The following is a 13,252-nucleotide window of genomic DNA, read 5'->3' on the forward strand; positions in this document are numbered from 1 at the left end:
GTGAATCTCTGTCCGCAGATTGAACTACAGGAATTGAAAGAACAATTCAAAGCCCTAACAACAGCCCTGCAGGAATCAACCAAAACCTCTGAACGGGTGACAGACTCAGACAGAACCTTTAACCTGCTCGGGTTAGATAAATCAGGAAGACAGTCCTCTCTAACACAACAAATCACCATAAGGAAAGAATTCAAGATCCTGGGACAGATTGGAGAGTGTGAACAGAAAGAGAAACTGTCTTATATGAACTTTTTGCACCAGATCAAGGCTACCAGCCAGATGAGATCTTTGAGGGGGTGGCGAAAGCGATCAGCCCAGGACTGAACTTCCATAGTATGCTAGAAATAAAGAGTCAATTGACCTTGCAACAGCTGAAGATGATTTTAAAAGGGCACTATAAAGAAGAGAGTACTTCAGAATTGTTCCACCGACTCATTAACCTCTCACAGAAAAATAATGAATCACCCCAAAGTTTCTTGTTCAGAGCAATTGAACTGAAGGATAGACTGTTCTTTGTCTCCAGAGATGTAGAAGGGGAGGAGAAGTTTAATGCTGGACTAGTCCATAAGAAGTTCTTGAGATCATTGGGAACGGGGTTAATCAGCAAAGACATCAAGTTGCAGCTCAAACAGTGCCTAGAAGATCCTGGCATTCTGGATGAAATCCTAATTGAAAAAATGAATGAGGCAGCTAGTTTGGAGTCAGAGAGCGAACAAAAGTTAAAGAAAGGCTCTGCTTCTAAAATCACCAAAATAAGTCAGCTGAAGTTGGAGACCCCCGGTGGCCAGTCCGAATATCATCATGGAGACCCTCCAGTGCCACCTTTGAGAGGGAACCTTAAAGCACCAACAAAAGAGAGGACCACCAGCGCTGACTGGGAGGAAGTAATAGGAGAACTGCGAGCCAAGTTGATTGAGGTGAAAAAGTTGATTCATTCCAGGCCAGAACCTGTATCCCTCAGACCCAGGAGTGGGTTCCAAAACAGAAGATACCCGGCTTGTGAAGCGTGCCGTTCATCAAATCAGAGTACGGTGTGCATCCACTGTCTAAGATGTGGTGAGGAAGGACATTATGCCAAGGAATGCCAATGGTCACGGTCATTTGGGTTAAAAGACAGGAGGTTGTCAGTGCAGGGCGACTGGTAACCGTGACATGGAGGAGGCCCCAGAAGCAAATCCAAATCTTACCAAACCCCAGAGCGGCGCATGAGGTAAAATAGCTGTGTCAGTACTATAACCAAGTGTATTCCCGTCTACAGCAGCTGCAAGAGAGAGAGGGGCATTAGTTACTTAATGCCCAGTGTGGAGGTCAAATGATGTACTCCTGGGAGGATTCCTCGGTCAGTAAAGATAGGCTCATCTTCCTAATCGGTGTAAGGTGCTTTATACAATGCCAGTTAGATGAACTTCTGGTAAAAGCACTGTGGGACACAGGAGCCCAAGTGAGCCTTTTAAATGAAGAATGGAGAAGAAGCTACCTGCCACATACCTGCCTTCAGTCGCTAAAAGAACTCTTAGGACCAGTGGAACTCCACAGCAAAGCTGTCAACCACACTGAAATCCCTTTCATAGACTGGGTGGAAGTGACTTTCCAACTGATGGCCACGAAGAACAGCAACACCATTGAGCTTTTGGTACCTTTTCTCGTGACCAGTGATCAGAACGTGGCAGAGGATCCTATCCTGAGTTATCTATAATATAAGGCGGCATGCGTGTCTCTGTCCGAAGCCTCGATAGACTGCGCATGCGTGACGCGCAGTCTGGCTCCAAACAGAAGCAGGCATCCAGCCGTTACAGGCAAGAGGAGTATATGGCGCCGGAGATCGCGGTATGCGTAGACACTGAACGCATCCCGCGATCTCCGGCGCCATACTTACATACTTACCTGACCGGGAGGAGCGTAGCCGCGGCGCCTCTCTTCGCTGGAGACCGGGGGCGGAGTGAAGGTGTCGGACTGGCGCGTGCGCATTGCACTATCCGGCTCCATTTTACTGAAGACACATTTACAGTGTGTCTTCAGCAAAATGGCATCGGACAGCGCGGTGCTCCAGCTGGAGCACAGAGAAGAAAGGTGAGTATAACTGTTTTTTTTTTTTTGTATGTGTGTACAGTGTGAAAGGGATGAGGGGGCCACACATAACAGGATTGTGGGGTGAGGGGACCATGCATATATCAGGATTGGGGGATGAGGGGTACCACACATACCAGGATTGGGGGGTGAGGGGTACCACACATACCAGGATTGGGGGTGAGGGGTACCACGCATACCAGGATTGGGGGTGAGGGGTACCACGCATACCAGGATTGGGGGGTGAGTGGTACCACACATACCAGGATTGGGGGTGAGGGGTACCACGCATACCAGGATTGGGGGTGAGGGGTACCACGCATACCAGGATTGGGGGGTGAGGGGTACCACGCATACCAGTATTGGGGGATGAGGGGTACCACACATACCACGATTGGGGGTGAGGGGTACCATGCATACCAGGATTGGGGGGTGAGGGGTGCCACGCATACCAGGATTGGGGGATGGGGGTGAGGGGTGCCACACATACCAGGATTGGGGGGTGAGGGGTACCACAAATACCAGGATTGGGGGGTGAGGGGTGCCACGCATACCAGGATTGGGGGGTGAGGGGTGCCACGCATACCAAGATTGGGGGGTGAGGGGTAACTCGCATACCAGGATTGGAGCGTGAGGGGTAACACGCATACCAGGATTGGGGGGTGAGGAGTAACACGCATACCAGGATTGGGAGGTGAGGGGACCATGCATACCAGGATTGAGGGTGAGGGGTGCCACGCATACCGGGATTGGGGATGAGGGGTGCCACGCATACCGGGATTGGGGATGAGGGGTGCCACGCATACCGGGATTGGGGATGAGGGGTGCCACGCATACCGGGATTGGGGATGAGGGGTGCCACACATACCGGGATTGGGGGGTGAGGGTACCACGCATACCAGGATTGGGGGTGAGGGGTACCCCGCATACCAGGATTGGCGGTGAGGTGTACCACGCATACCAGGATTGGGGGTGAGGGGTACCACGCATACCACGATTGGGGGTGAGGGGTACCACGCATATGGGGATGAGGGGTGCCATGCATATGGGGATGAGGGGTGCCACGCATACCGGGATTGGGGATGAGGGGTGCTACGCATACCGGGATTGGGGATGAGGGGTGCCACACATACCGGGATTGGGGGGTGAGGGGTGCCACGCATATCGGGATTGGGGGGTGAGGGGTGCCACGCATATCGGGATTGGGGGGTGAGGGGTGCCACGCATACCGGGATTGGGGGGTGAGGGGTGCCACGCATACCAGGATTGGGGGTGAGGGGTGCCACTCATACCAGGATTGGGGGTGAGGGGTGCCACTCATACCGGGATTGGGGGATGAGGGGTGCCACGCATACCAGGATTGGGGATGAGGGGTGCCACGCATACCGGGATTGGGGATGAGGGGTGCCACGCATACCGGGATTGGGGATGAGGGGTGCCACGCATACCGGGATTGGGGGATGAGGGGTGCCACGCATACCGGGATTGGGGGATGAGGGGTGCCACGCATACCGGGATTGGGGGATGAGGGGTGCCACTCATACCAGGATTGGGGGTGAGGGGTGCCACTCATACCAGGATTGGGGGTGAGGGGTGCCACTCATACCAGGATTGGGGGGTGAGGGGTGCCACGCATACCAGGATTGGAGGGTGAGGGGACCATGCATACCAGGATTGAGGGTGAGGGGTGCCACGCATATCGGGATTGGGGATGAGGGGTGCCACGCATATCGGGATTGGGGATGAGGGGTGCCACGCATACCGGGATTGGGGATGAGGGGTGCCACGCATACCGGGATTGGGGGATGAGGGGTGCCACGCATACTGGGATTGGGGGATGAGGGGTGCCACGCATACCGGGATTGGGGGATGAGGGGTGCCACGCATACCAGGATTGGGGGTGAGGGCTGCCACTCATACCAGGATTGGGGGGTGAGGGGTGCCACGCATACCAGGATTGGGGGGTGAGGGGACCATGCATACCAGGATTGAGGGTGAGGGGTGCCACGCATACCGGGATTGGGGATGAGGGGTGCCACGCATACCGGGATTGGGATGAGGGGTGCCATGCATACCGGGATTGGGGATGAGGGGTGCCACGCATACTGGGATTGGGGATGAGGGGTGCCACGCATACAAGGATTGGGGATGAGGGGTGCCACTCATGCCAGGATTGGGGATGAGGGGTGCCACGCATGCCGGGATTGGGGATAAAGGGTGCCACACATGCCCGGATTGGGGATGAGGGGTGCCACGCATGCCGGGATTGGGGATGAGGGGTGCCACGCATGCCGGGATTGGGGATGAGGGGTGCCACGCATACCAGGATTGGGGATGAGGAATGGAGTGCCATGCATACCGGGATGAGGGATGGGGTACCATGCATACCAGGATGAGGGATTCCATACACACCAGGATAGTGATGAGGGGTGCCATACATACCAGGATAGGGATGAGGGGTGCCACGCATACCAGTATTGGGGGTGAGGGGTGCCACGCATACCAGGATTGGGGGTGAGGGGTGCCACGCATACCAGGATTGGGGGTGAGGGGTGTCACGCATACCAGGATTGGGGGTGAGGGGACCACGCATACCAGGATTGGATGGTGGGGACAGGATGGGGGCAGCACAAATACAAGGAGGGGGGCAGCAGATACCAGCATGGGAGACCATATACCAATAAAAATGCTCGCCACCCGGGCGTAGAACGGGTTCAATAGCTAGTAATGTAATAAGTGAGGTCATCACGAAACACAAGTCAGGGACGCTGGTTGTGGATGCAATTGCCACATCGCTTGCCATACCCAACGCCATGGTGGAAAATGTGATTCATAGAGTAAAGAAAGCACAGAATACAATTGATCTAAAAGAAGTCAAGGTAGGCTGGCGCCCAACCATAATCCCTGCAAACCAAATGGTGGGGGTGAGGTGTGGAGTCTGGGTAGAACCGGAAAGAAAAGTCCAGAAAAGACTGTTCATGTCAAAAGACTCCTCAGAACTTCCAGAAGGCCTAGTTCAAGGTGAAACTGTGCTTACGATTCCTACTGGTGGGTTTGCTCCAGTGACAGTACTGGTGATAAATACTACAAAGCACAAAATTAGACTGGATCCAAAGACTGTGTTAGGTCACATCGAAACCGTTAAAACGGTATATCCAGCCAGTGTGAGACCCACCTAGGGGTCTAGCATGAATTAAGTCTCCCCACCAAGGAACAGGAGTTGCCCAGGGGAGGAAATTGCCCGACCCACCTCGGGATCCTGGGATCCCCCAGTACCACTGGAACACTTGTGTGCTGAAGATCGAGCGGTAGCAAAACAGATGCTGAGAGAAGAGTGTCATGCATTCTCCAAAGATGACTCTGATATAGGCTGTATCCCGTCGTTGCAGTTGAAAATCAATTTGAAAGACATGACCCCAGTAACCAGAAGTTACATGTCTGTACCGAAACCATTACACCATGAAGTGAAAGAGTATTTACAAGACCTAATCAATAGAGGTTGGGTCCAAAAGTCAAAGTCGTCTTATTACTCTCCTATTGTTTGTGTCAGGAAGGATGGATGGTATGTTGAGACTCTGCTGTGATTACCGGGAACTAAACCGAAAGTCTGATCAGCACCCGGTACCAAAGATTCAAGATAGGCTGGATAGCCTATCAGGAAGTACCTGGTTCTCTGTCCTCGAATAGGGTAAAGCATACTATCAAGGATTTGTTGAAGAGTCCAGGAGACATTTGACAGCATTCATCACACAGTGGGGGTTATATGAGTGGATCCGCATATCGTTTGGGCTCAGTTCAGCTCCAGTAGAATTTCAGAGGAGCATGGAGACCTATATAGAAGGATTGAGGGACGAAATCTGCAAGCCATACTTGGATGACAATGTGGTACACAGCAAAACCTTACGGGAGCATGTTGAACACGTGAGGACCGTATTACAGCAGTATGAACAACACGGAGTTAAGTTTACTCCAAAGAAGTGTGAACTGTTCAAAAGGCAAGTCCGATTTCTAAGGAAAATTGTGTCCGGAGAAGGATATACCATGGACCCAGCAGAAATCGCTCTGGTACTGGCCTTAAAAGACAAGCGGCCCTCTACTGTCGGGTAGCTGAGGCAGATCATAGGATTCCTCTCCTACTATTGTACTTACGTTCGGAACTTCTCCAGGATTGCCGCCCCGCTATACCTCCACTTGGGGGGGACGACAGAGTCCACAACACCCACGTAGAAAAAGAAGAACGCGGGTAGGACCGTGCTTAAAAGAAACAACGCCGTTTCATCCTAACAGCCCATTCTCTGGACAGCAGACCACCAGGAGGTATCGAAGAACTAGTAGACTACCTGGTAAAACCACCCATCTTGGGATATCCTGATTTCAACTTACTATTTGTTCTTCATTGTGACGCTTCTCACTTTAGACTAGGAGCTGTCCTGAATCAGCATTAAGATGAAAAATTGAGAGTTATCGGTTATGGTTCTAGGACGTTGACAGACGCCGAGAAGAATTACCATCTACAGTTAGGTCCATATATATTTGGACAGAGACAACATTTTTCTAATTTTGGTTCTAGACATTACCACAATGAATTTTAAGGACAGAGCAAGAGTAAGAAGTACTATGATCGAAAATGTTATGGAGCAGAATTGGCACCGGGAAGCCAGGTGCTAGTCAAGAACGTACATGAGAAAGGTGGTCCAGGAAAACTTTGGTCGTACTGGAAAGACAAGGTGTATGTGGTCGTAAGGAGGAAGCCGATGACAGTCCAGTGTATGAAATCCGATTGGAAACGGGAGACAAGAAAACCAGAATAGTCCATTGGAATTTACTACTACCCTGTGATTATCTCCCACCACAACAAGACTTCCCAGAAGTAGACAGACATCGTCTGAGATTGACTAAAAGACCACCACAGACTGAAGCTCCGGAGGTGGATAGTGACCTTGAAAGTTCCGATGAAGACAAGCACACCATTGTATTGCTCGGATCGGCAAGGAGAGGGATGTCCAATCCTCAGGAGAGTGAACTAAGTCCCGAGGCTCGAGAGTTTGTACCAAGGAGTACAGATGAAGTCCAATTCACATCTGATGATTGAATACTGGTCCCTGAAGAGACCGATCGACACTCAGGAGGAGCGGATTTACCAGACCGTGCGGAAACAGGTGATTCAGGGAAAGTGCAGGAACTTAAAGAGGCATCTCCAAGAGCATCTGAGGAAGCGCGGGAAATGAATGTGGCGGCAGAAACTCCTGTGACCGAAGAACCCATGGTATCTGAGGAACAACCCACCAGGAGGATGTCGACTCGAGAAGTGAGGAGGCCCGTGATGCTCACGTATGAGACACTTGGTGAACCGAGTGAAGTGAAATGGGCTGCTGACTGGAAACAGGTATCTCTGCCTGTGGACCAGGTAAACCCACTTGAGTGGTATTTACCACCGAGAGGCAGTATGTATGGAAGATGTTGCCTGATGGAAAGACTTGTTTTCATGCTTTGATTTTCCTTAAAAGACTTTGCAGAAACAAAGAACTGTTAAGGCCTAGTGAGAGAGAGAGCTGGTTGAAGACGTACAAAAAGCTCCAGCTGAAGAGACGCTGATTGTGTTAATTGTGTTAATTGTTTATTTCTTACAGGAGTACTACAAGAAAAAGGTCATAGAATAGCTTGTTATCAATGTTTATAAATGTTATGCCAATTTGACAATGCCCATTTGTATATAAAGTAACTCAACTTTCCCACTGTCTTAGAATTGGTCAGATTGACCAAATAAGGCGAATGTCGAGGACGACATTCAAAAAGGAGGGAAGAGTGTGACATGCAGAAGTAGTGCTGTTGCTTCAAAAGCATCCAGCAACTATAAGAGTTAACACAGTCACAATAGACAGGAAGTGTTGTGCTTCAGAAGCATACAGCAACTAGAGGGGTTAACACAGTCACAGGAGACAGGGAGTGTTTAGCAGAGCCCCAGGGGGATTGTGGGGAACTTGTTTATTAGTCTGGCTGGAGCCGAAGAGAATGGTGGTATATGATCTGTATCTCACAGAAGGCAAGTGAACAGAATTCAGGTCAGGAGGGAAGCTAAACACAGGTCAGATAGACTCCCTGAACTAACAGTGCAGAGTATTATCAGGCAGAAAGATAAGGACTGGAAGGAATCGTGTCACAGGGATCATCTCCCTCATCAAGCCCCCCCCCCTCAATCTCCATGCAGGATAAAGAATGCTATGCACTATTGTGTCCTTGTGAAGGAAAAATCTGTGGTTGTGTATGCATAGAAGTGTGCTGCAAAGAGATCTAATCTGTGCTGAATTATGCTACTGAACAAACTAACGTTACTGTGCCTGCTTTAATAGACTGTAATGTGGTGAAGCCTGTTGCTTCAAAGAGTTAAATGGTACTGGCCGTACTTGCTTAAACTCCACTGTTCAACTGTTTATGAAGACTCTTTTCAGATGTGCTTGGTCAGCAATTGAATCTATCGTGTGCCTGAGAGAAGCTGCAGCCTATAGTAGCCCTGAGTGACGGTTCCCCCAGGATTCCAAAGAATTCATGAAACCCGCCTCGTCCTATCTGAACCTAGCGGTGTGCATGTAACACACACCTGGATCCAACAGAATATAGAATAAATGAGTATTTTATTGTTAAAAAGTTATTCAAAGGTAAATCATGCATGGACTCATTACCTCCTATTCCATGCCTTTTTGTTGTTTTTACCTTTAAGTAATTTTAATTTAGTTCTGTTGAGTCATTTTGTTCATCCTGTTGGATCCACTTCTCATTCCATCCGGACATCCTCAACCAGTAGCGCCCAAGAACTAGTATTTAACTCCAGACTTTATTTTAAGTATTTTGCGTTGATGCCCAAACATCACAAGTGCTCCAGAGCAGCTGCTACAGCTGGTTCCTCGTGCACTCAGATTTATACCATAAGCTGAACCCCATTTTAATGCCTGCTCCCTGCACAACCCAATAAGGTGAGCAGTTTTTTAGTGGATTTCCTCTAGCTTGGGGTTACAATCCCATTTTGACGTTATTGCACCAGGAGGAGCCGTGTTTTCTGCCTTTTTATTTTCAGCCTTGTAAATACTTTTATGCCCAAAAATGACAAAAGTATTCTCGGAGTGATACCTTTATTGGCTAAGCAGAGAAAAAAATATATATGCAAGCTTTCAGAGCACAGATGCTCTGATAAGATCAGACAAAAGGCACAACAATTAAGAGATGTTACAGCAAACATTTGTTCATGAGGTGTAAGGGGTGATGCCTCCTAATGATAAGTCAAAAAGATCAAATCTAGGGCTTTTAGTTGCAAATGGCAAGTCTGTGGGAATGTTTAATGTTTATCTGGAGACCGTCTGGTGGAGGTGTGAATTGAATCCATGTAGTGAGCCATCAATCCAGGTGTTAGGGTATGTGCCCACGATGAGCAAATGAAGCGGAAATTTGCGCTTCATTTCCGCATGTGATTTCCCCGGAAAAACGCATGCAGAATTTGGCATGCGTTTTTCGCGTGTAATTCACGCGTTTTGCACATGCGGAATTGCCTTGCGTTTTCTACTGCATTGTAGATGGCAATTCCGTATGCGTAAACGCACAAAGAATTGGCATGCTGCGGAATTTTCCGCACATCAAAAACGCTGCGGAAAATTCCGCAGCATGGGCATTACAATTGCGGAATTACATAGGGGACCATGGCAGAGGGCTTACCATGCGTATATCATGCATTTACGCTGCGGAAATTTCCGCACAAAATACGCATGAAATACGCATCGTGGGCACACAGCCTTAGATTGAGTCCTCTTGTCAAGGAATTTAACATTCTTATCAATTTGAATTCCCAAATTTTTCTCTCTCTCTCGTCCTTGAAATGACCTTTTAGTATTAAAACTTTTAGATCTTTCATACAGTGTCCCGGGCCAGAGAAACATTTTCCCACAGGTGTGTCCAGTTCATTCTTAATTGTGTATCTGTGTAAATTCATTCTCGTTTGCAGTTGTTGCATAGTTTCTCCAATATAAACTCCTTCCGTGCACCTTGTACATTGTATCATATACACCAAATTGGAGGATATACATAAAAAGACATCCATGATTTTGTAGTCCTGATTTGTGTTTTGTATGCAGACTGTATTTGATGGTAATATGTGGGTACAAATTTTGCAGTTTTTCTTTTTAACATGGGAATGTGCCTGTCACTGATGGTGATGAGAGGACACTTCTGACAAGGAGATTCCTTAAGTTAGGGGGCTGTTTGTAGGAGCGAAATAGTAGTTCTGGGAATATTTCTTTCAGTTTGTGGTCTCTGTGGAATATGGGTTGGAGATCAGCACCAATTTTCCTTAGGATGTTCATGTGGGGGTTGTATGTGACCACAAGAGGTACCCTGTTGTTGTCCTCCCTCTGTCCATAATCCAGAAGGCTGCTTCTTGGTATCCTTGTAGGTCTGTGGATCTGTTCATCTTTTACCAGTGGATGGTATCCTTGTTGCAGGAATGTATTCCTCAGTGATAGCAGCTGCAGTTTTCTTTCCTTACTGTCTGAACAGATTCGAATGTACCTCAGAGCTTGACTATAGATGATGGATTTTTTTGTGTGTCTTGAATGAAAGCTGTTCCATCTAAGATATGCTGGACGTCCTGTGAGCTTATGATAAATTGATGTCTGTATGGTGTTGTCTTTGATGTATATGGTCGTGTCCAGAAAATGTATTTGGGATTTTGAGAAGTTGCTGGTTAGCCCTATTATTATTTATGTCATGTCTCATTTCAAAGCTGTTCCTGAGATACCGATATATCAACATTTCAATGAAAGTTTTAGTCTGAGTAAAGCTGTTATGGTAGTAATAATTTGTACATTTGTACTTGTATATGTACTCACTTGCTTCCAGAGGCTGTGTTTTCTCATAGACAGAGCTGGGTGATTCAATCTCACCAAATCCTGAAGCTGACTGTAAAATAGAAAGCAGAATGGCTTAATGCTACATGTTACTGTATTGATTCTGTTGGCATGCATTGAAATTCTGACCATAACATTTTTGCAATTTAGGGTTAGTATCACATGTAAATGGTGTCACAGAAAAAATCTGAGCCATATATTAGCCAAGCGTATTAAATGGTTAGATTTCATAGAGTATCACTCTCATACCTTGTCCACACGGTCAGTTTGCACCCCATACCGACCGCCAAACCCTTTTGCATGGTCTGCAATAATGAAAATAATTGAGTGAGTCAAGATATATAGATATACTGATAATAAAGACTGCGCTAATGAAACAGAGAGCATAGATTCATAAGCACTCTCCCCAAATTATCCTAGGTGACAACCAATATACAATCTCTTCCAGTTATACTTCAAGGGAACCTATCACTTCAGATAACGTAATTTCCTTTCAGGTGTAGCGTTAATCTGCAGCTAAATAGCACCCACTCCTGCTTTTAGCTTACAAATACTGATGTCAAACACTGACCAAATATTGAACGTGTGAACGTGGCCTTAGGTCGAATTCAGGTGTCCATGTATCACAATCCGAGTATGGACCATGATGCACGAACTGACCATGGACTGCATCTCCTGAATTGAATTCAACAGCTTAATAGGCTTATATGGGGCTGTCAAGTTTAGAGCCCTCTGGCCAGTCCATGCATCATGGCCTGCACAAGGACCGTGATACATGGACATCTGAATTCGGCCTTAGAAATAACAGTGGGAAGAAGGGAGGAGGTTGTACACATCACACTGTAGACATGAGAGCAAACATCTCACACTGTAGACAGGAGAGAAAACATCAACAGTCTCAGAAAGGACAGAGAAAACAGACTGTAGAAAAGATGAAAGCACAAGAAGAGGAGATAAGTGCTGTGCTGATATATGAGCTAATGAAGACAACAGCATCCTTTATACACATAGACCTCACAGGCTTGACATCCAGCTTATACTACTACGAACGACACTCTCAAAGAAGAAAAATCTTAAACATGGATCAGGCTGAAAACTGCATATCAAGGAGTTAGAAAATTAATAAAGAAATGAAGATTGTAGACTGAAACTTAGACAAGTTGACAAGTGCTTTCTATCAAAAGAAGTTAAGTATAACATAGTCTACCAAAACATAAGAAGAAGACAGTAGGTGTTTTTGTCCAACACCTTGTCACAAAATATAATTGTTCTTATGAGAAACATGGAAAAATATCAGATGCAGAGCATATTAGGGGCTCACTCCAATGTAAGCAATGTTCTACTTCATCACAATGTATAAGACATACAGTCGTGGTCAAAAGTTTTGAGACTGACACAAATTTTGGTTTTCACAAAGCTTGCTGCTTGAGTGTTTTTAGATCTTTAGTCAGATGTTTTTATGGTTACTGAAGTACAATTATCAGCATTTCATAAGATTTTATACTTTTATTAACAAATTCATCAAGTTTATGCATCTTCTGCGCAAATATTGACTGATTGCAAGCCATTCTTGTCTCAACAGTGCTTGGATGTTATCACAATTTGTGCACTTTGGGTTGTCCACTTACTTTTTGATGATTGACCTCAAACTATCAGTGGGATTGAGATCTGGAGATTTTTTTGGCCATGGATGCAAAATTTCAATGTTTTGTTCACTGAGCCACTCACTTAGTTATCACTTTTGTGTTGTGACACTGTGCTCCATCAGGCTGTAAAAAGCATTGTTCATCACCAAATTGCTCCTGGATCATTGAGAGAAGTTGCTCTTGTAAGATATTTAGATACAATTCTTTATTCATGGCAGTGTTTTAGGTAAAAAATTGTGAGTAAGAACATTCCCCTGGATGAAAAGCAACCCAACATATGAATAGTGTCAAGATGCTTTATTGTTGGCATGACACAGGGCTTATGGTAGCACCCACCTTTTCTTCTCCAGACAATAATTCTTCCAGATGTCCCAAACAGTCTGAAGGGCACTTCATCAGAGAAAATAACTTTACCCCACTCCTCTGCCATCCAATAACTGTATATCCTGCAAAGTTATTTTCTCTGATGAAGCCCCCTTCAGACTTCACTCACAAATTTGCCTAAGAACACGGCCATGAATAAAGAATGGTGTCTAAACATTCTCCAATAGCAACTTCTCCCAATGAACCAGGAGGAATTTAGTGATGAGCAATGCTTCTCCAGCACAATGGAGCACTATGTTACAAGGCAAAAGTGGTAACTAAGTA

The 13,252-nt window shown here is 46.8% G+C and overlaps 1 protein-coding gene across 3 annotated transcripts in view; it reads right to left on the reverse strand.

Moving 5' to 3' along the window:
- The window catches only part of LOC141166185 (src substrate cortactin-like), a 133,789-nt gene that overhangs the window by 24,929 nt on the left and 95,608 nt on the right, over window positions 1-13,252 (reverse strand). For all 3 annotated transcript variants that reach the window (XM_073652634.1, XM_073652636.1, XM_073652635.1), the window contains 2 exons: window positions 11,208-11,263; window positions 10,941-11,010 (listed from right to left, as the gene is read on the reverse strand). In XM_073652634.1, coding sequence (XP_073508735.1) covers window positions 10,941-11,010; window positions 11,208-11,263 — 126 coding nt within the window. The remainder of the gene's footprint in view (window positions 1-10,940; window positions 11,011-11,207; window positions 11,264-13,252) is intronic.

This window comes from Phyllobates terribilis, unplaced genomic scaffold (assembly GCF_046119375.1).
Source record: "Phyllobates terribilis strain yellow unplaced genomic scaffold, ASM4611937v1 Scaffold_11__3_contigs__length_659146591, whole genome shotgun sequence".
Classification (NCBI taxonomy): Eukaryota; Metazoa; Chordata; class Amphibia; order Anura; family Dendrobatidae; genus Phyllobates; species Phyllobates terribilis.